General features: G+C 36.5%; 1 protein-coding gene and 1 pseudogene across 4 annotated transcripts in view; one reads left to right on the top strand and one right to left on the bottom strand.

Annotated features, from left to right (window-relative positions):
* SPICE1 (spindle and centriole associated protein 1) overlaps positions 1–24,071 on the top strand; it is a 58,530-nt gene that overhangs the window by 17,639 nt on the left and 16,820 nt on the right. For 3 of the 4 annotated variants that reach the window (XM_076001450.1, XM_076001454.1, XM_012787517.2), the window contains exons 6-12: positions 522–628; positions 3,200–3,315; positions 15,887–16,026; positions 16,224–16,361; positions 17,063–17,328; positions 18,711–18,842; positions 23,150–23,300. In XM_076001450.1, coding sequence (XP_075857565.1) covers positions 522–628; positions 3,200–3,315; positions 15,887–16,026; positions 16,224–16,361; positions 17,063–17,328; positions 18,711–18,842; positions 23,150–23,300 — 1,050 coding nt within the window. The remainder of the gene's footprint in view (positions 1–521; positions 629–3,199; positions 3,316–15,886; positions 16,027–16,223; positions 16,362–17,062; positions 17,329–18,710; positions 18,843–23,149; positions 23,301–24,071) is intronic. The other variant, XM_076001464.1, reaches the window with a different exon arrangement.
* On the bottom strand, positions 10,021–12,107 carry LOC109730958 (ATP synthase F(1) complex subunit beta, mitochondrial pseudogene; annotated as a pseudogene).

Below are 24,071 nucleotides of genomic sequence, written 5' to 3'. Positions count from 1 at the left end.
TTAATAATATTAAATTACCATATAATTATGGTACTTGTGCTTATATATAATTTGAGTAAAGCTTAATTTGTAATCTAAAGCAACTTTAGTTTCTTTCTACAAGGAACTTTGCTTCTTGTCAGATACACAGCATTATTCATTTTAATGTGTATATAATCCAATGTTTATCTTAATCTTTCAAAATAAGATCACTAATTTTTAGTACAAGGCTCGAATTCTGGCTTGTCCATTTATTAGTGTGACTCTGGGCAAGTTGCTTAATGTCCCTGAGTTTCAGTTTGCCAATCTATAAAATAAGAATAGTACCTACCTCATAGGGTTTTGTGAGGGTAAAATGTGTTGATATATGTAAAAGCATTTAAAACAATATGTGGCATATAGTAAGCACCGTATTAAGTGTGAGCTGCTATTATTGTTATTGAGATTTTTACATGATGATGCAAACCTATGGCAGTGTAGAGCTTGTGATGTCAATTTAATTAAGTGATATAAAATCATCATGACTTATTTTTCTTTTGCAGGGTTTCCAAATATAACAATGGCTCCTGATTCCTCACAGGGTCCCATTGTGGTAAATCAAGATCCGGTCACCCAGGCTATTCTTAATGAATCTGTCATAGAACCTCAGGTAATGTGCTCTACTCACAGCTATAATGTTCATGCTGAAATGAAGTTTTAGTCTAGGCATTGTGATAAACATTTTAAAAGTTTAAATATTAACCGCTCTTACTCAAACATATTACACTTTTTATGAGTAATGTTTGTCCTAAACAAGACTGGATTAATATAGCTAAAATTTATTGAGTGCTTACCTAGGAAGTGTAGGTGGTGTTATTATTCCCATTTGACAGATGAAGAAACTGAAGCTCAGGGAAATGAAGTGACTTGTCCAGGATCACATAGTTTGCATCAAAGATGGGATTCAAATCTAGGCTATATAGCTCCATAACATTGCCACCAGTTTTCATTATGGGAATAGCAGGGAGTCTTTCCACTTGGAGTCAGGTGGATCTGGGCTCATATTCTGCTACTTACTGGCTGTTTGATCTTGAGTTGATTTCTTAAGATATCTGGCACAGAATTTTTTTTTTGTTAAATGGGAATAGAATTATACCTGATATGGTTGTGGCATGGATCAACTAAGATAGGTTATGTAAGTGTTTGGCATGATCAATCTTCACTAAATATTAGTCCCTTTTAATGTATTAGTATGTGTAAAAAGTAGCTGCCCAGGAAACTTGGAATTTATTGGCTAGTTAACATGGGAAAATTGTGTTACAGTTGTAAAACAGTAACATTATTGCTGTAGTATGTTCTACTTTTACTTTTATAACTTTTATTTAAATAAATCATACAGTATAGTGCCCTGTTTATTTGGCAGTTGTACTTTAAGCACTTCCTATCATTTGGAACTTGGAGACAAGTATACAATGTATCCTACCTAGCAGTATGGAATAAAGCAGTCAGATTTTATTCTGTTGAACAGAAGAGTCCATCCTCACACCTGAGCTTATTAAGTTAATACAGTAGTAAAATTTCAAATTAATGTTACTGTTATAACTAATTTGCCTACCTGGTTTAATTTGTTTCTCAATTTACTGCTGATAATAAATTAAAAACAGGCAGATAAGCTTCTCAGAGTAGATCAGAAATAGCAGCAAGAAATGACAGTGAGGGAAGAGAGAGAAGACACCTTAATAGATAAGCAGAGGACCACTATTCATCAGAAAATAAATTGATATATTGCCATAGGTAGTCTTGAGTCACCAAGAAAATATGCAATTGCAGCTGTATTACTTAAGTTCTCTGGACCCTAGTTTCTTTATCTGTAATAGGAATGAGTGAGACTAAATTTACTTATTTATCATTTATTATATCAGGTCCTGCACTAGATGCTGGGCTACATGGATGAATAAGGCATGTCTCTGTCATGGGTTGAAAATGGTGAGAGCTGTGACAAGCAGGAGCTAGATTGTAAAAGGCTAAGAAACCAAAAAGTAAGAGTAGAGCCACTAAAGAATTTAAAGAAGAGTGAAGTCATGATGAGATCAACTGTGGTGTGGAAGATGGATTGGGGAGGGACAAGACTGGAGAGACAGTGTGGTTAGGAGACTTATGTGGGGATCTTAGTGAGAAGTGGTGAGGGCCTGACCCAAAGCAGTATCAGTAAGGAAGCAAATAGAGGAGAATAGGAATAGACAGGAGAGAGGTTAAAATAGAGTTTTAGTGCCTGATTGGATATGATAAGTGAGAAAGAAGGATAACTCCTAGTTTGCTGGCTGGAGTATTTGAGTAGATGGTGACACTGTTCATGGTCTTAGGTAATATTGGCAAGAACAAGGTTTCTGGAAGAATGGTGGGAGAGACACTTAGGAAGACGTTCAGTTTTGGACATGTTGAGTAGGGATATCTTTTAGGCAATTGAATATAAATGTCTAGGGCTCAAGAGAGATCTGGGTGGAGATGGAGATTTTGAAATTAACAGCAACTTTGGAATGAGATAAAATCATTCAGAAAATGGATCAGATGAGAAGAGAAAAGCTTCAAAGGGAGTATATTGAATCACATTACAGGAAGGGTAGAAAAAGGAGAACCAATAAAGGAGATTGGGAAAGAATAGCCAGAAAAATAGAAGAAGATCTAAGAAAATATGGTGTTATGGACGTTAAGGGCAGAGTGTATCAGGAAGATTTTAAAGGAAAGAAACGAGTGGTCATTAAAGTCTAATGAGTCAGAGAAGTAAAGGAAGGTAAAGACAAAAATATCCATTTGATTTAGGGATAAGTGTGTTGATGTTGACCATACAGAGAGCAGTTAAGAATGGAGTGGCAGGGCCGAAGCAAAGTTGCAGGTAGATGGGGAATGAAGGTGGGGAACAACTCTTTCAAGAACTTTAGAGGTGAAGGAGAGAGAGGACATAGATAGTAGTTCAAGATGAGTGTTAGGGTAAGATAGGAGAGATTTGCTCATGTATAAATGTTAATGAACTGAAGCCAATACAGAGAGAGGTTGAAGATACAGGAGAGAAAAAGGACAATTGATGCAGTAGAAAGTTGTGAGAGGGTTTGGGTTCTAGAACACACATAGAGGGATTAGCTTCAGAAAGCGGGACCTCTCTTCTGTTACAACAAAAAGAAAGCAAGCATGAATGCATATATAATCAACTTATGTTGTTATTTTTATTGTTGTGTTGAGATAGGCTCTTAATGAAGTAGATGATGAAGGAGAAGAAGGAACGGTTAATAGCCAATCAGCAGAAAGCGAGAATGAGTTGGATAACTCTCTAAGCTCTGAGTCTAACATGAATACAGACAGGTGTGTATATATGGCATAAATGTTTATAGTTCTTACCTTTTCTCTAAGGCCATTTCAAATGTTTGTTTATCACATCATCTTTTTTATTAACTGGGACTTTTTTTATTTAAAAAATTTTTTTATTTGGATATAATTTCAAAAGTTCCTATATACTCTTCATCCAGACTCACCCATCATTAACATTTCACATATGTTTTATTGTTTTCACTCTTTTTGTAAGTATACAAATACACATATGCACATGCACACATACATGTACACACAGACACATGTTTAAAGAACCAATTGGGAATAAGCTGCAATACTTCTGTTCCTTTATCCCTAAATACTTCAGTGTGTATTTCCTAAGAACAAGAACATTCATTTACACAATCACAGTACTGTGGATCACAATCAGGAAGTTACATTGATTAAATACTACTATTTGTTGGGGGGCAAGGGCAATATACATAATCTTAACATTTGTACCCCCATAATATGCTGGGAAAAAAAAGACTGCCTGCTGAAGGAGTTAAAAAAAAATACTACTATTTAATCTATGGGCCTTAGTTAGATTTCTCCAATTTTCCCAATAATATGTTTATTTCATGATTAAAGAATCAATTATGATCACTTATTGCATTTAGTTTTCATGTCTTTCATTTTTAAAAGGTCTGGAAACTTTTAAAAGTGAATCTTAGTGTTTCTTTGTCTTTCATGACATTTTTATAGTTTTGATGAAGTACAGTACAGTTATTTTATAGAATTCCCTCTAATGTAACTTTCTCTGATGTTTCCTCATTATTGGAGTCAGGTTATACATTTTGGACAGGAATACCTCTGAAGTGATGCTTAGCCCTCAGTGCATCATATCAAGAGGCAGTGATGTCATTGGTTCCATTATTGGTGCTGTTAACTTTTGTCTGTTGGTTAAAGTGATATCTGCCAGATTCCTTCTATGGATTATAATCTTATATTTTCTTTTATAATATATATGTTGATGTTCATTTGTTACACAGTTGGCCAATGGGAGCTTCTTCAAATCATTCCTATGTCTTTTTGACATATCCTCTTTGTTTTTATTTTTACATTTAATTTCTTGCACAATATAGTTCTTTTTTTTTTTTTTTTTTTTGAGACAGAGTCTCACTTTGTTGTCCAGGCTAGAGTGAGTGCCGTGGCGTCAGCCTAGCTCACAGCAACCTCAAACTCCTGGGCTCAAGCGATCCTCCTGCCTCAGCCTCCCGAGTAGCTGGGACTACAGGCATGCGCCACCATGCCCGGCTAATTTTTTTTTTTATATATATATCAGTTGGCCAATTAATTTCTTTCTATTTATAGTAGAGACGGGGTCTCGCTCTTGCTCAGGCTGGTATTGAACTCCTGACCTTGAGCAATCCGCCCGCCTCGGCCTCCCAAGAGCTAGGATTACAGGCGTGAGCCACAGCGCCCGGCCAATATAGTTCTTATTATATCCTCCCCTTTACTTGGAATCAGTCATTTCTTTAAGAATCCCTGGTTCATTTTATTGAAGATAGGTGTTTAGAAACCAAACATGTTTAAGGCTCTGAATTTTCCTCTGATCACTACTTTAAATGTAGATCATACTAATTATGTAGTGTTTTCTTACTTTAGAAATGAGATAATTTCAGTTAATATTTCCACTTTTACCTAAGAGTTTTCTAGGAGGTTTTAAAAAAATTTCCCAAGCTTCTTTGTTATTTCTAGTTTTATTGCATTACATTCAGAGTGTGATTTGTAATATTTCTACTTGTGGAACTTAATGATGTTTCCTTTGTAACCTAATATATGATCAAATTTTTGTGAATGTTCCATGTGTGTGCTTAAAAAGGTATATTAGCAAGGTAGAAAGTTCTAAATGTGTATGCATAAGGTCTACCTCATTGATTTTGTTGTTTATTTTTTCTGTATCCTTATTTATTTTTGCCACTATCTTACACTGAGAGTGGTGTATTAAAGTCTCCTACTATTAGTGTGTTTCTATTTCTCTTTGCATTTTTTGTTTAAGTATATTTAATTCTTTTTAGTGTTAAATATCTCCTTATAAAGGTGATTATTGTGTTTTTTTTGGTACATGTATATCCATAGTGTTATATCTTTGTTGTGATTTATGACTTTTAGCATTATATAGTATCCTTTGTCAAATTTAATGCCTTTGGCTTCAGTTCTACTTTGTCTGATATCAGGAATGAAACTTCTGCTTTCTTCTTATTTTCAATTTATCTTTGATTTTTATATTTAGCCTTTTATATTTTATATCTTTTTATATTTAGCCTTTTGGAATTATTTTGTATTAGGCGTGTCTCTTGTATTCAAGGCAGATTTGGGTCTCACATTGTTATCCAATTTGAAAATATTCTTCTTTTGATTGGTAAAGGAAGCTTGTAACATTTATTGATATGGTTGTTGTGTTTGATATTAACTGTCATATTTTATAGTATTGTTGATTGTACTATATTACTGTTTTCTGTGTGATATGTTTTCTCTGTTTTTTGTTTTTTTAATTTTCTTTTGGTATTTAGGAAGTTTGTAATTTTGTCCTAGTGGTTACCTTTTTATGTAGCTTTTATAGAGCCTTTAGTCTGTTTTCTTATTTAACCCTTCACTGTCAGGTGTGTCAGTTTAAAATATTTTTTTAAATTCCACCTTTTGCCTGTATAGCAAGTGAGTTATTCTATGTTCCCATTTTTTTCTCTCCATCCTTCTCCCCATTTTTAGTTGCATTTTTTTGCTTTTACAGAACATTAAAGATTTACATACTAAGCTTCCACGTGTATCCCATTTTTGTTTTTGTCTTAGAGCTGCAATTAAATATATTAATTGCTCATCATCATTCCTTTTATGATTTTTTTACTTATCATTTAGTTGGATATCTTGGTTAGATAAAGTTCATGCTATAAGGCTTATGAATATAGTCCTGAATTCTTTAAAAGTTTTTCTGTAGCTTTTCTGTTTGAAGGAAAGCTTGGTTAGATATAAAATCTTCATTTCATGCTTTCTTTGGTTGATTTTCCATGCTACTCCACTCTTGGTGTGCTTTGTTATGTTGCTTTGGAGAAGTCTGGTGCTAGAATAATTTTCTTACCCTTATAAGTAATTTGGTGTTTTTATCTAGTGACTTGATTTCCGTTATCTTTAAATTTCATTTCTTTTATCTTTAAATTTAAGTATTGTTAAGATATGTCTTAGAGTTTACTTTCCAGAACAATTTTTCCTTTCCCAACAGTTAGCCCTTTTAAGATATAAATTTGGTTCTTTGTTTTTCTCTCTAACCCTTTTTATTCTTCTTAATCTTATTTTTATTCTTTTGTTATTTCCCTGTAATTCTTCAGTGTTCCTTATTAAATTTTTATTTAATAATTCTCCATTGGGCACCTTATAACTCAGTCTTTCTTTCTGAGGTTTTTTGTTTTGTTTTCTTTTTGATTTAATTTTTGGAGACTGAGTCTTGCTGTTTTGCTTGAGCTAGAGATGCAATGGTGTCTTCATAACTCATTACAACCTCCAACTCCCAGACTCAAGTGATTCTCTTGCCTCTCGAGTAGCTGGGACTACAGACACATGCCACCATGCCTGGCTAATTAAAAAAAAATTTTTTTTATAGAGATGGTCTTGCTATGTTGCCCAGGCTAGTCTTGAACTCCTGGCCTCAAGTAATCCTCCCACCTCAGCCTCCCAAAGTGAGATTACAGGTATGAGCCACCTCACCTGGCTTTTTTCTTAAAACTTCTTTCCTGAATTCAGTTTATTCTTGCCTTGTTTCTTTTTGGTGTTTGTCCATTTTTGTTCTCAAATTTGGAATTTCTGATTCAAGATTTATATACATATATCTCAAAATGCTTGTTCAAATATATTTAATTCCATTGGAGTGTTGAATTATAGTTTTTTTCTGCCCTCCCCTTTTATCATGTATTGGGGGAAGAATTTTCAATAGCCAAAATACTTCAATTAAAAATTTCTATTTTGTTATTTTGTCTTTGTATGATTGTAGGCTGTTTAATCTGTACATTTTTAGACAGGGTTGAGAGTTTGGGGTGGCTTACAAGATTCCTAGTTCAAGATCATGCTCTTTTGTCAGTTTTAGTGAAGCACAATTTATTCATTTACAAAGAAAGTATTTGTGAGTAACAGTTAATATATCTTCCAATATTGTGGTTCTCTTTTGCCTTGAAAGCCTTTTTTCCCCTTCACCACTCAGTCTGCAAAGTATACCTCTCCTCTAGACTACCACCTGGATTCTACATACTTTAAGGTTCCTACTTGGTAGTGTTAGGTTCTCCCAGAGTTTTTTGTTTTTGTTTTGGTGGTGGTTGTTATTTTTTAAGTATTTGCACCCTTAGAGTGGCCTTTCTTTTTCTGGGGGTAATTTTTGTCACTATCAGGCTCTCAGCTTTCCTCTTGTCTGTGCAGTCATTTTGAACTGCCCCAACTCTTTACAAAGACTTCTGGCAGGAGCTTAGGAAATATATTTGCTGGAATTTGTTATTTATTTTTCTACTTACAGGTAATTTGAAGTTAGTCTGTCTTCCAGTAATGTAGAAGGTGTGAGTTATATGCTGTTTTATTTGCTCTTATCGTACTGTATAGGGTTTTGGAGGCTATATAGAGTGTTTGAAATTTAGTGATCGCCATTTTCTTAGCAATACCTGGAAATATGTATCATCTGTTAAGTACTTTTTCAGAATTCAAATAGAAGCAGTGTAATACAGAATTGCTTTTATTTGTTACATTTGGGTCAAATTATGTTTTTTATTTGTTTGGTTAGGGTTAGTTTTATTTTGTTAGTTGTATGAACAGGTAGTTTGCAACTTCTGAATACCTTATGTCTCAAAATATTACTTGTTAACTGTGCTGTGTTGAAAGATACATTAGGCTTGGAATCATATGACTAAACCTTTGGATATTTACAAGGTAGATAATCTGTGGGTCTTCATTTTCTCAGTTGTAAAATATGATGGGTAGAACATATGATTTCTACAGTGTCTTCTGGTTTGAAAACTTTTATGAATATATGCTTCTGTCAGCACTAAGTAGATTTCTTATGGAGATAGTATTATACATTATCAATAAGTTTCTAATCCAGTCCTCAAAAGCGTCTACTGGGTCATTGATTTTTCTGCGGATCAGTGCATTCAGAGGAAAGAGCAATGATTGCAAGTGTTTTCCTCATTTTTTCCTTTGCCACTGTCTTACTCGCTCTGTAGACCTTTGTGCGTGAAAAAGAAAAGCTAGAATTTGGAAAGAAAAGTCGATGCTGGAGGCATCTATGGCAGAAAGGGAGGAAGTCCCAAGTGACAACAACTGGATGACAGAATTTCTCTTTCCAGTAGGTTTGGGCAGCTCCTTTTGAGTGGGGTTTGTATGTAGGGATATAAATTAGAGATGTTGATATTCCTTAGTTCTCTATGAAATAATGTCCTTACAATACTATTTCAATGAATGCTGTCATAAAATAGAATTGGTGCTGAGTTGTCATCTATGAAAATGGAAGGAACTTGGATTTGAATCAGGGCCCATAGTAAATTAAATGAATAAAATGAAATTAGTTCATTTCAGTAAATAAAATGAGTAGTCTGAAATGAATTCCAGATCTAAGGGAATTTATTGTTTTTGGATAGAGATAAGTACTTTCATTACTTCCCCCCACACTTGTATTTTAAGAATAATATGCAGAAAATATTTTGAGCTTTTAAAATGGAAGTTGCCAAATAAATTTAAGGTGATGTATTAGTTTCTGTGTTACTGTAGCAAATTACCACAAGTTTGGTGGCTTAAACAACAGAAATTGATTCTTTCCCAGTTCTGGAGGCCAGAAATCCAAAATCAATTTCACTAGGCCTACATCAAGGTATCAGCAGGACTACACTACTCCAGAAGAGAATCTGCTCTAGAAGAGAATCTGGTCCTTGACTCTCACAGCTTCTGATATCTGTTGGCTTTCCTTGGCTTAGGGCTGCATCACTCCAATCTATGACTCTGCTTTTACATCATCTTCTCCTCTGTGTATGTGTGTCAAACTCTCTCTCTGCCTGTCTCTTACAAGAAGGTAGGTAATTGTTTTAGGGCCACCCAAGATAATCTCAAGATTTTTCATTACATCTGCAAAGATTGCCCCCCTTTTTTTTGCTATATAATGTAATATTTACAGCTTCCAGGCGTTAGGGCATGGGAGTATCTTCAAGGGCTGTTATTTAGCCTGTGGTTCTCCTAGTAGCCTTCAAAGATTCCCATTCCCAATTCTCAGCATCAGTTCAATAAAAATAAATAAATAAATAAAATTGAAAAATTGAAAAAAATCTTATGTAAGTATTATCAGCTCAAAAGTTCCAAATCTCATCATCTAAATGAGGTATGGGGTAAGACTGAATATGATCCATCCTGGTACAAAATTCTTTTCTATCTCTGTTCCTATGAAACCAAGAAGTAAGTTCTCTGCTTTCAAAATACAATGATGGGACAGGCATAGGATATAATAGTTATAGATGTTCTCGTTTTTTTTTTTGTTTTTTTTTTCTGAGTGGTGTACATTGTATCGCAGACCTTAAGGACTCTTCGGACAGAGCATAATGTCTTCAGTCCAAGACTGTAGTGTGGCTTACACAGAAAACTGAGGCCTTTTGGATTAGGGGCAAGGAAAGGGACAGTACAGAGATTGAATACTTAGTTTTCCAGGAAGACCCCTTGTGATGAATGCTTTTTGCCAGCTTATATCAGCTTTGGCCATAGTGTTTTCAGTGGGTCTACCACATAGAAGGGCTTTTCTGGGAAATTGTCATACTCAGCTGCCAAGATCTGGTGGAATCCTTTGGTGATCTCCTTCATGGGTACTAGCTTTTGCATATGACCTGTGAAGACCTCAGCAACCTAGAATGGCTGAGACAAGAAATGCTGTATTTTTCCATGCATGGGACACCATCAGTCTATCTTTCTCAGAAAGTTCATCCATAATCAGCATGGCAGTGATGTCCTGGAGAGATTTGTAGTCCTGCAGGATCTTTTGCATCCTACGGGCAACATCATACTGCTCATTGTTAACAGTGTTGGGATCCATAATGTGAGAGGTGGAGTGTAGAGGATCCATAGCTGGATAGATGTCCAGCTCAGATATCGTGTGGGACAGCACAGCGGTAGCATCCAAATGGGCAAAGGTAGTGGCAGGGCAGTCAGGTTATCATCAGGCACACAGAGAGCTTGTGCAGAGGTAAGAGATCTCTTCTTGGTGATGGTGATTCTTTCCCTTATTTCAGTGGCCAGGGTAGGCTGACAGTCCATAGCATAAGGGATTCTGCCCAAAAGGGCTGATACCTTTGAGCCACCCTGGGTAAAGCGAAAGATGTTATCAGTAAACAACAATACATCTTGACATTCTTGGTCTCTGAAGTATTTAGCCACTGTCAGTCCAGTCGGAGCTATGCAGACACAAGTACCAGGCAGTTCATTCATTTGACGGTATACCAGTGCTGCCCTGGATGTAGCATCTTTTGAGTTGATAGTACCAGACTCAGTCATTTCACTGTACAAGTCATTGCTCTCTCACAGGTCCTCTCAACCAACACCAGCAAACAAAGAGTAACCACCATGGGCTTTGGCAACACTGTTAACTCCCTGATCATTATAGTCTTGCCAACTCGAGTGCTACAAAAGAGCTCAAATTTGCTACCCTTTTCATGGGGTGCTAGCAACCCCATGACATCCTTGATACCAGTCACCAGAATTTCCTGCTCAATACTGATTTCCATGAATTCAGGATCCTCAGCATGAATGGGAGCAAATTGTTTGGTTTTGATGGGAACTTTTTCATCAATAGATTCTCTAGTGACAGTCACGATTCTGCCCAGAGTCTCAGGACCAACAGGAAATTTGATTGATGCATTAGAATCCAGGATTTTCTGGCCTCTAACTCAGCCTTCTTTACCATCCATAGCAATGGTCTTTACTGTGCTTTTACCCAAATGCTAGGCCACCTAAAAATCAGCTTGGTTTCTTGCCTTGCATTTCCAGGGCATTTAGGATGGCTGGTAGTGGCTCATCAAACTGGATGTCCACCCCTGTACCAATGACTGCCACGATGCATCCAGTGGTAGCACCTGCCTTTGGCGAAGGTGACGTTTGCACCACGTAGTCGTTGAAGGGCTGAGTCCTCAAGAGGCCCCAGAAGCCAAGGCAGTGGCCACACTACCCAAGACTCAATGTGGCAGAGTCTGATTTTCCCATTTTAAAATGAAAAAATGAAGGAAGAAAGGAGTCACCAGTACTAAGCAACTTTGAAATTCAGCAATGCAAATACCATTAAGGTTCAGGGCCTGGGAATAATCCTCTATGGTTTGAGCCTTCACCCTCCGGGTCTATGGCTCTGCCCTCTGTGCCTGTGGCTATGGCATTGGTCTTTGTGCCTGTGGATCTGGCCTCTACAAGAGCTACATCTGTAGCTGTGGCTTTGGTTTCATTCTTTCTTTTTATTGATGGATAGCCTGTGTTTGCAGCTGAATAGTTTTATCAGACTATGTCCTATCTATAGAATTTTGGGAGTCTGGCACCCTTTCTTCATTTTATCCTGCCTCTGTCCCTTTCAATCCAGGTTGGCATGTTTCTACAGGTATAACATTCTCAGAAGATCTTGTGGGTCTCTTGTGTATGTCATGGGAAGGAATTCTTTCCATTAGACAAGAGGTCCTCCAGAGATCTTTCCTGGATAATCCCATCTTTGTTTCTGGAGTCTTCTGAGATCACTGAGAGGATCCATGAGTCACATACCTTATCTCTTTAGCACTAGCAAAAGGTTGCCTAGCCATACTCTTGCCTTCTCTCCAGGCTATGCTTTCTTTTTTTTTTTTTTTTTTTTTTGAGACAGAGTCTCGCTTTGTTGCCCAGGCTAGAGTGAGTGCCGTGGCATCAGCCTAGCTCACAGCAACCTCCAACTCCTGGGCTCAAGCAATCCTCATGCCTCAGCCTCCCAAGTAGCTGGGACTACAGGCATGAGCCACCATACTCGGCTAATTTTTCCTATATATATTAGTTGGCCAATTAATTTATTTCTATTTATAGTAGAGATGGGGTCTCACTCTTGCTCAGGCTGGTTTCGAACTCCTGACCTCCAGCGATCCTCCCACCTCGGCCTCCCAGAGTGCTAGTGGTTTACAGCCGTGAGCCACCGTGCCCGGCCTCTCAGGCTATGCTTTCTTAAACATCTACTAATTTGAACATCTTTTGCAGTCTGAAAAGACTGAAACTTTTTCAATTTATCAGGTCCTGTTTCCTTTTTGCTTAACAGTTTTTATCTCGATTTCTCTCTTTCCTCTTGCACTTTACACCAAACTTCCAGAAGAAAGCAGGCTGTGCCTTCAGCACGTTGCTTTGAAATCTTCTCAGCTAAATCTAAATTTATCACTTACAAAGTTCTTCTTTCCACACAACTCAACTATATTTTCTGCCACCTTATAGCAAGGATTGACTTTCCTCCAATTTCTAATAACATGTCGTATTTCTTTCTGCACCCTTTCCAGAAATTTCTCTAATATTTATATTTCTACCAAAATCTTATTCGAGATAATGTACGTATTCTCTAAGACAATATAGGCTTTCTCCAAGCCTCACTTCCTTCTGAGCCCTCACTAGAAGAATCTTTAACACTTGTATTTCTACAAATGGTCTGTTTAAGGCAGGGGTCCTCAAACTTTTTAAACAGGGGGCCAGTTCACTGTCCCTCAGACCATTGGAGAGTACGCACTGTGAGCCCTGGCCGAGTTGGCTGCTAAGGAGGATAGGCAGTGGTGGCAAAAACACCCAGAGGGCCGGATAAATGTGCTAGGCAATCCACATGTAGTCTGCGGGCTGTAGTTTTAGGACACCTGGTTTAAGGCAATCTTTGGCATTTTCTATCATTTACCTAAAAATTCTTCAGTCTTTACCCATCATATAATTCTAAAGCTGCCTCTACATTTTTAGGCATTTATTATACTAGCACCACATAGTCAGGTACCAAAATCTGTATTAGTTTTCTGGGGATGCTGCAACAAATTGACACAAACTTGATGGCTGAAAACAACAGAAATTTATTCTCTCACAATTCTGGAAGTTAGAATCTGAAATCAGTTTCACTAGGCTAAAATCCAGGTGTTGGTGGGACCATATTCAGTCTGGAAGTTCCAAGGGAGAATCTGTTCCTTGCCTTTTCTACCTTCTGGTGTCTGTCATCATTCCTTGGCTTGTGGCTACATCACTCCAATCTGTGCCTCCATCTTCATGTCACCTCACTATCTGTCAAATCCTCCCTCTTAGACGCATAGACATGATTTGTATTCAGGGCCCACTGGAAAATCCAGGATTACCTCCTTAACTTACACCTGCAGAGTCGTTTTTTAGTCAGATAAGGTAGCATTCATAGGTTCCAGGGATTAGGTTGTGGATATCTTTTGGGGAGCTATTTTTCAGTTTACCATAGTTGACAGTATATTATTTTTGTTGTTATTATTTCACAAAACCTGACTCTTAAAAGTATACATTAGATTGGATTTGCTAAATACAGAAAAAAAAAAAAAAGTATACATTAGAGTGAAATGTGAGTTTCAGACTGATTGGGTTTATTTGTCCAACTTGTACAGAAATCTCATTACAACACTCTTCTTGGGGTTTTTCCTGAAGGTTGTATTTAGAGCTAATGCTATATTATAAAGGGGTCATTCTGATGCTTTGGTAACTAGTCCCCTTTGAATGGTCTATGTCATAGACCTTTTACTAAATAAAATTTTTAGCAACTAGTATTCCAATATGCTGGGTTTTTTTATTTTGTTTTGTTTTTTTTTTTTTTTTTTTTGAGACAGAGTCTCGCTTTGTTGGCCAGGCTAGAGTGAGTGCCGTGGCGTCAGCCTAGCTCACAGCAACCTCAAACTCCTGGGCTCAAGCAATCCTGCTGCCTCAGCCTCCCGAGTAGCTGGGACTACAGGCATTCGCCACCATGCCCGGCTAATTTTTTGTATATATATTTTTAGTTGGCCAATTAATTTCTTTCTATTTATAGTAGAGACGGGGTCTCGCTCTTGCTCAGGCTGGTTTCGAACTCCTGACCTCGAGCAATCCGCCCGCCTCGGCCTCCCAGAGAGTGTTTTGTTTTTTTGAGACAGTCTCACTTTGTTGCCCAGGCTAGAGTGAGTGCCGTGGCGTCAGCCTAGCTCACAGCAACCTCAAACTCCTGGGCTCAAACAATCCTTCTGCCTCAGCCTCCTGAGTAGCTGGGACTACAGGCATACACCACCATGCCCGGCTAATTTTTTCTATATATTTTTAGTTGGCCAATTAATTTCTTTCTATTTATAGTAGAGATGGGGTCTCACTCTTGCTTAGGCTTGTTTTGAACTCCTGACCTCAAGCAATCCGCCTGCCTCAGCCTCCCAGAGAGCTAGGATTACAGGCGTGAGCCACCACGCCAGGCCCCGATATGCTGTTCATAGGTTGCTTGAAAGCAACTCCTTTAGGCTGAAGTTTATGGCCACTAAATAAGATTCTTCCTTCCTCTTTTTTCTTTTTTAAAACAGCTTTATTGATTTATGGTTTATTTGCCATATAGTTTGCTCATTTAAAATGCAATACTTAGTGTGTTTAGTATATTCACAGAGTCATACAGTCATCACTATAATCAATTTTAGAATATTTTTATCACCCCAAAAAGAAACTCAATACTCCTTAGCTGTGAAGCCTCATTTCCTCCCAAATTCTTCAGCATTAGGGAACTTCTAATCTATTTTCTGTCCCTATAGATTTGCCTGTTCTGGACATTTCATATGTATATAGTCATGCAGTGTGCTGTGTTTTGTATCTGGTGTTTCTCACTTAGTGTAATGTTTTTAAGATTTATCCATGTTGTAGCATATTGATATATCCACATTTCATTTATCTATTCATGAGCTGTGGACATTTGGATTGTTTCTACTTTTGGCCCATCCCTCTTTTAAATCTCAAGTGAGATATATCTCCAAGTGAGATATAGACAGTTGAAGATTAAAATATTAGCTTTATCAGTGATAAAGATGTTTATGGCGTAAGGCTTAGCTCTGTAACCTAGGAGTTTGCAAATACTAATCCCCTAAACTGCAGCTCTTTTTTTCAATCCCTCTGCCTCCTCCCTGATGCACATGCACAGAGTCTGCTCCAGTAAGTTTACTTCAGTGATTAGCAGAGACTGCTCTGTGGACAGGCTTTTTTGTAGGAGAATGAAACCAAAAGGGGCTGAGCCATGTCTGCTTAATTGTACTACTCTAGAGAAACAGAGGACGATGGAGCCATCCTGCAAAACTGCAGGAAGGGCAAATGCATTTACCTTAGGGGCCAAGGTAGATAGGAGACTGGGAGGCAGATGGAATGATTTTTTCTTTTTTTTTTTTGGAATGATTCTTTCTAATGCTAAAATGATAGGCATTTTTGCTATCTACCTATCTTGTCAAGTAAAGCAAAAAATATTTTTTTCTTTGATGATGAATTATGAAAAGTTCCTTCAAATCAAACATGTAAGCAATTGGACAATTTAAATGACAGCACCTATTAATTCTAAAATAGCTTATTGTCCCATAATTTATAGGTTTCTCCATGAAATAAAGGAAGAGAATTCTGAGTTAATTAGTCAACTGTGGACTGATATTCAGCAGAAAATGGCAACACAGTCACAGATGACCCCTCCAGAAACTCCATCATCTGTTCTATCATCAGTGGAACAAAGAGGTTTGTTCTCCCTTTTCATTATTTTTAGTAGCCTACTTTGTTAGGTTCTTTCTTGAACACAGTAATTTTAAAAAGAATGTTATTTGAGTTTTGACTGCCTTAGCCTAATTGGCTAAAATACTAATGGCTCTATCAACTGAAATACTTTTTTAAAAAAAGTTTATTTGAGATACTTTTGGAAATATTCTCCCTTTTAGCTGCTCTGAATGCTACCAATGCTGTCAAGAGAATCCAAACCAGGCTGCAACCTGAAGAATCTGCTGAGACTGTAGACTCAAGTTATGTTGTGGGACAAGTGCTGAACTCAAGGAAGCAAAAACAGCTATTAAATAAAGGTTCAGTCCCTTAATTTACAAAGCTAAATTATTAAACATGTAACTTGATACAGCTATTTTAATCTCTTAGGAAATGTTTTTTTCTTTAATCTCAGCCAGTTGGATCCATTTAAATAAGAGTTTGTTGAATGGTAACTAAGAAATGTCTCCTTTCATACATAACTGGAAAGATGATTCTAGTGTATTCATTATAGATAGTGTAAATCTGGTTTAAACGGTATAGATTTTAATGAGAAAAATGGTGATAACTGCTATAAAAACTTTTAATAAATTATGAACAACGGTCAAAAGGATTTTCTAGGCCGGGCACGGTGGCTCACGCCTGTAATCCTAGCTCTCTGGGAGGCCGAGGCGGGTGGATTGCTCGAGGTCAGGAGTTCGAAACCAGCCTGAGCAAGAGCGAGACCCCGTCTCTACTATAAATAGAAAGAAACTAATTGGCCAACTAATATATATAGAAAAAATTAGCCGGGCATGGTGGCGCATGCCTGTAGTCCCAGCTACTTGGGAGGCTGAGACAGAAGGATCGCTTGAGCCCAGGAGTTTGAGGTTGCTGTGAGCTAGGCTGACGCCTCGGCACTCACTCTAGCCTGGGCAACAAAGTGAGACTCTGTCTCAAAAAAAAAAAAAGGGGGTTTTCTAGTAGTTTCTAGTTTTCATTTTTCCTGGTCTTGAAATGGAATAATTTCTGTCATTATCAGTGAAAAGAAAACCAGATTTGCGTGCTCCTTCTAAGCAGAAGAAAAGCATGTTATCAGGTAACACAACCTCTGCAGATTTACCGAGTAGCAATAATTGCAGCTTGGATGTCCTCAAACACATGATACATGAAGTGGAACATGAAATGGAAGAATATGAGCGGTGGACAGGACGCGAGGTTAAAAGACTGCAGAACAGTCAGGGTCTTACAGGCTTCACCTTGTCGCTGGTGAGCTCCCTCTGCCGCCTGGTTCGGTACCTTAAAGAGGTAAGAGGATGAAATTGTTAGAGTCTTCTCTTCAAACAGAAATGGGAGGAAAGGGTTTCTTTCCATTTGGTTTATTGAAACCTCCAAGTAAAAGTACAAATTTGAATAGCTTTGCTTAAAATACCTTCATTTTAGATTATCTGCATTAGTTTGAAATTCTTAATATCCTTCTGCCATTAGTTGATACATGCTCAGATAAGTGATTTTGATTTTTATATGAGCTTTAGCAAATTATAATCTTATGCTAATATTTAATATGGCTATTGTAGATTAAATACAACTATTAACTGTGCCCTCATTCTGTTGCTCTTCTCTGCTTCCTACTCTCATGTTAGTTCAGTTTGGAGAGTGGCATTGCCTATAATTTGTAGACTTGATAGGTGGGAAAATTCTTCGTGTTCTCTGTGTGTCTGGTAACTCAGGTATGGCTTCATTGTCTAAGTGTGAGGTGTTTTATTGTAAAAATAATTTATAAAACAAGCAAGAATTGTTTCTTTAATTTGTTTGCAAAAATTAGTTCATCCTCAGAATGGTGTAGTATTAGAGTTAGCTATGTATTTCATCTTTTAAAAAATCGGGTTAAACTGTTATTTATTATATATTTAAATCTGTTAAATATGACAGAAATATTTGAGGAAAATTTATTATTTAAAAGAATAGATTCACCACCTTAATTCAGATATTTCAGTTTCTCTGGAGCTATCTTCGCAAAATTGCATTTAAGTGAAAGATTTGTTGTATTATCAAACCTATTAAAGTCTTAACATTCTTTCACCCTTAACTCACGAATCTTTAGGAGTATAGTTTTGGCTCTCAGAAAGATTTACAGGCTTAGAAATGTAGCTTTTTAGCTAATTATCTGCTGTATAAAGCCTAAACCATTTGAACCTGTGGTCATTTATTTTTAATTATATTTTAACAAATTTCATTTTTGAATTGGAAATACAATCATATGGTATGACATTTTAAGATACAAGGTATACTAACTGTCATCTCTAACTTTTAGCTGACTTGGTTGCTTTCTTGTACCCAACTATTATTACCAGATACAAGTGTATCCTTCTAGAGATGGTCTATGTGTATTCAAGCAATATGTATATGTATATCTCAATATGTATATGTATATCTCCACTTTTACAAAAATGGTAGTTATTTAATTCTAGATACCATTTATTTCATTGTATTCTATTTAAAGAAGGGAGGAGGATAAAGTAGCACATTTTATTTAATATAATAAACCTTTAAATAAAAATGTTTCATTTCATTACTGTCACATAATATATGCTTCTTTGTAAATATCTTCTTTAATGACTTTCTGTAGAAACTTTTAGTTTTCAACATGTGGTACTATTGGTGGAAGCTTATTTGATATTTTTTTATAGAGCGAGCTCCAGCTACGTAAAGAAGTAGAAACAAGGCAACAACTGGAACAAGTATTAGGTGATCATCGAGAGCTCATTGATGCTCTGACAGCTGAAATTCTTCTTCTTAGAGAAGAAAATACCACTACACAGGTAGGTACTCAAGTGAGAGCCCAGATTTTTCTGTATTTGGTAGTGTAAAACTTCTTTAAACATGTACAGGATTCTCTTAGAGTTGTCTCTGCTTTAGCTCTGTGGATGTGATTACTTATCGACCTCATTATTATCATCAATGGTAGCTGTTATTGAACATTTATTATCTTGGAGGTACTATAGTAGAAGCTTGGACTACAAATAGCACATAGACTAAGTCTGCTGTCTTTAAGAAACTTATTATTTAGTGGGGAAGACAGAATCTACATTTGATTGATAACTACCAATATTACAGTAGTTAATCCAAAATGTGAAATGAATATTATGATAGCCCTTTTTACTTTCAAACCATAGAGCATAACCTTTGAGGAGCCCTTTTGTACTTACATCAGATGCCATTTTTTTCCCAGCATATTATGGGGGTACAAATGTTAAGGTTATGTATATATGCCATTTACAGTTGTTTACAGTATCTTCATATTTGTTAGGAGAATCGTCTTTGCCACCTGACTAATTGTTCCTTTTCTTTTTTTGAATACTTACAGAGTTCTCTTTCTAGAAAACCTATTGTTTCCATGCTGCATTAAGCATTCTTCCTTTGTATACTTCTGATACTGTCTGGATATTGCTATTATTGCATTTACCAAATTATGTTATAGTTATGTGTGTACTTGTTGCTGAAACTGTCTGGTGCTTGAATGCATACAGTCTATTTTATTCATCTTTTTGTTTGCATGTAGTAATTACTATTTTATTTATCAGCCAGAAGAGACTAGAAGAACAATAATTAGAAGATAAAATTGTGTTTATGTCCATGGATATTATATGTAAGATGTGTAATTTTAAAAAATTGATAATATAATTTACACACCATGAAATCCACCCTTTAAAGTATATAATTCAGTGTTTTTAGTATATTCAGAGTTGTGTACCAGCACCATTATCTAAATCCAGAACAATTCCCTCACCCCAAAAAGGAACCATTAGAAGTCACTCTGTATTCTCCTCTCTCCCCAGCCCTTAGCAATCACTAATCTACTTTCTGTCTCTGTGAATTTGCCTGATATAGACATTTCATAGAAATAGAATCATGTAATATGTGGTCTTTTTGTCTGGCTTCTTTCATTTTGCATATTTTTTTCAGTTTCATCAATTCTGTAGCATATATCAATACTTCATTCCCTTGTATTGCCTAATAATATTCTATCGTGTGGATATACCATATTTTATTAATCCATTCATCAGTAATGAACATTTGGTTATTTCTACTTTTTGTCTATTGTGAATAATGCTGCTATGACCATTCATGTGCATGTTTTTGTATGAACAAATGCTTTCAGTTCCCCTGAGATGTGCAGTTTTAGAATGTTCTAATTCATTCAGAAATCTTTATTGAACACCTACTGAGGGCCTTCCACTGTTCTAGGTGCAGGAAATGTGGTAGTGAACAAAATATAGATATCCTTGCCCTCATGGAGCTTACATTCTAAATAAATCATTCTTAAAAAGTGAAATTTATGGTAAGTTAGATGGTGATATGTACTTTGAAGAAAAATAAAGCAAGTAAAAGGCAGAGGAAGTGGCTAGGATGGGGTGGGATGCAATTATAAATGGAATGGCACATGACTGTCTGAGGAAGTGACATTTGAGCAAAGACCTGGAAGAGGAGGTGAGAGAGCGAGCCTGCAGGTAGTTGAGAGAAGAGCAGTCTGGGCAGAGAAAAGGCAAATGCAAAGGTCTTATGGTGGAAGCATGGCTGGTGGGCTCATCCAGGAGACCAGTATGGTGGGAGTGGAGCATAGGTAAGAGAGAGCAGAAGAAGACAGGATCGGATAAACTAGATCACGTAGGGCTTTGCATGCTAGTTAAGCACTTGGGTTTTTATACTGAGTGAGGTGGGAAACCACTGAAGAGAATAATTGTGATCTGAACTTGGGTTTTAAGAGGATCACTTTGGGCTACTATATTGAGACTAGGTTAGAGATTGCTGCCTCTTCTCGAGTCTCAGTGCCTTTAGTGTCTCATGGCACTAGTAGGCCAAAAGAAATACCTACCAGTTCCATGTATTAAAGTCCAAACAACTGTAACAACTGAGTAGCTATTTGAAAAAAGGTAATACTTTATCTTAAATAACCACAATTATTTACTAATGGGATGTGTCTACCTTTTGAACACTGTACAACTTCTCAAAGCTTGGAATCATGTTGGATACTGTCATTCTTATTTCCTGGTCCATGTTCATTTTCATCCAGAACTTGTTTTCTTAGCAGAGCACAGCTGAACACTCAGCCACAAGAAGATTTGACATCAGCAAAAGGAATGTAATGCAACTTAATGTTGAAACTGTGATCTGCCTCAAGCTAATATTTCACCAATGTCTGATAGATGTTGAGCATCTCTGTTTCCCTTGAAAATTTAAAATGTCCTCTGGTGCCCCTTTGAGTTTACTCTGGTACCCTGAGGTACCTCAGCATACAGTTTGGGAACAGTTTAGGACTAGAGTAGGTAGCCAGACACAAAGCAAAGTATTAAATATAGGAGTTACTGGAGTAATTCAGGTTACACGTGTCAGCTTGGTGTAGGGTAGAAGTGGGAGAGGGTCTGAGAAGTGATCAAATTCTGAATATATTTTTGAAGGCTGACCAATGGAGTCTGCTAATGGATTGGATATGGGGTGGAGGAGACAATATTAGAGAAGAGTAAGAGTGATTCAAAAGTTTTAGACCAAATAATTAAAAGAATGAAGTTACAATTATGAGGTGGTAAAGGCTTCAGGAGGAGTTGGTTTTATATATCTTAAAGATTGAGAAGTGTATTTGAGTTCTAGATGGAGATGTTGAGTAGGCTATTAGATATATGAGTAAAATTTTGTAAAAAATTTGGGCTGGTGGTATAAAAATGTTTAGTGAACTTCATTTAGCAGTTAGTAATATTTCTGATCTGGCCACACCTGATTTTTATCAGATGTCTATATATCTTTAAACACTCTCTCTGTCTGTCTGTCTGTCTCTCTCTCTCTTAGATAATAGTTTGTCACAAGCTGTTATCCTTGGCTTCTTTTGCTTTTTCCAAGTTCTCAGCAATTTACAGAACTCTCCTTTTCTTCCTTCTACCATCTTTTCTGCTTCTAAGAACCATTTGTATACTAATACATCACTTAAGAAAGTGTATATTATGTGGTTGTAATCAAACCTGATGCTTTCAAATGACCTACTTACATCTTCAGTGTGAAAAAGATTAGGAACAAAACAAATTCATCTGAACTTCTGGGCAATCTAGTTGATCTTTAAGTGTAAGAATGGAATTCCAAACAACATATTCAGCTATGTGACAGAAAGTAAATCTATGTCTATGATATTTTGTGAATGGTCTTTTAAATAAAAGAAAACTTTGTGTAATATTTATATATGTACACACACAGAGATATATATGAGATATATACTTATATACATAGATAAATATGACTATGTATACATGTATAAAATAATGTTCTCTCTCTCTCTCATACATGTACCTAAAATATAAAGTAATCATATTGCATGCAGAATTTTGTTTTTCTTTTTTCCCTTAACCTTATCTCCCATGTATTACCATAAATTTTTATAGAATTCATGTTTATCAGCTTAAATGCCTGAGTAATACTTTATTGAGTTTCCTCCACCACATGTATCTGTGTCTCTCTGGAGAACTTGAGAGTTACTTGAAATCATCAATATAAAGTGGTTTTGCACTCTGGGAGGCTGAGGCGGGCGGATTGCTCGAGGTCAGGAGTTCGAAACCAGCCTGAGCAAGACCCTGTCTCTACTAAAAATAGAAAGAAATTAATTGACCAACTAAAAACATATATATACAAAAAATTAGCTGGGCATGGTGGTGCATGCCTGTAGTCCCAGCTACTCGGGAGGCTGAGATAGGAGGATTGCTTGAGCCCAGGAGATTGAGGTTGCCGTGAGCTAGGCTGACACCACGGCACTCTAGTCCGGGCAACAAAGTGAGACTCTGTCCCAAAAAATAAAGAGGTTTTGTAAATTGAAAGCCCTATAAAAAGGGGTTATTTCTTACTGTTATAGCAGAGTATTTATTAATTACTATTCTATGATTTACTTAACCATTTCTTTACCATTGGACCTTTAGAATATTTATAAATAGCATTGTTTTAGAATTTGAATGAAAATCTCAAATTCCTGGAGTATTTAAAATATTGATAGTATATATACACACACACATCCTTTGTATGGTTTGCTTTTTAGGTGGTGGTTTGATGTTTGATATGCCAACAATATTATTTCATTTCTTTTCCTCTCTAGGCAAGACTTCAGCAGTACATGGTCACAACAGATGAGCAACTTATATCACTCACACATGCCATTAAGAACTGTCCTGTGATAAATAATAGCAGACAAGAAAGTCAGGCATCAGAAAGGGGAGCCACAGGAAGAAGAATTATGGACAGTCCAGGTGAGTGTGGTTTTATTATTGCAGACTGTCATTAAACTATTTAATGGCCTTAGAATAACAAACCAGCCAACTAAACCCTAAGCCCCTGAGCATAGATGGAGTAGGCTGTTTATGCATACATGGTATTATAACTGATGCAATTGCTGCTACTTTTCCAGCTAATATTGGATGCTTGCTCCATGCTGAGTACCTTTTAAGTCTAACATGTATTATTTAATCCTTTTTAATCCTTATCATATTTTCATGAGGAAGATATTGTTATCCCCATGATTTTTATCCTCAGCGGAAACTGAGACTTTGGTTTGATAATTTAGCAAAGTCATACGTGTAGAAAGTAGCAGAACTGGACACTTAGACCAATGAGACTTTAGTGCTAGCACTTTAATCTTAGCAACCCAGATTCAGAAGAGATGGTTTTGGAAAGAAAAAAAAATACTGAGTTTTAGAAATTTATAACTTTTGTTCATAAGTGATAATGTTTTGAAATTCTTTCCATACCCTGTGTGCCATCATGTACTGTCGGCTGAATGAGGACATGTAGGCTTTTTAATGTTTTTTACTTTTAAGTAAGACTTTGATGAATATCTGTATGGAAAGTGTTTTATGTATTTAGATTGGTTTTCTTAGGATGGATTCTAAGAAGTAGCTGAGCAAAATTTAACCTGCTTGCATGACATAAACTCAGTGACTAAGGGTGGGTCTATATCTTGGTAGAGTCTTGCTATTAATATCTCAGTCAAGGAATATGTAAATGCTTTACCATTTTTTGAG

The sequence above is a fragment of the Microcebus murinus genome, chromosome 1 (genome assembly GCF_040939455.1).
Source record: "Microcebus murinus isolate Inina chromosome 1, M.murinus_Inina_mat1.0, whole genome shotgun sequence".
NCBI classification, from domain to species: domain Eukaryota; kingdom Metazoa; phylum Chordata; class Mammalia; order Primates; family Cheirogaleidae; genus Microcebus; species Microcebus murinus.
The sequence above is the reverse complement of the archived record's forward strand: the minus strand, read 5'-3'. Positions and strand labels throughout refer to the sequence as shown.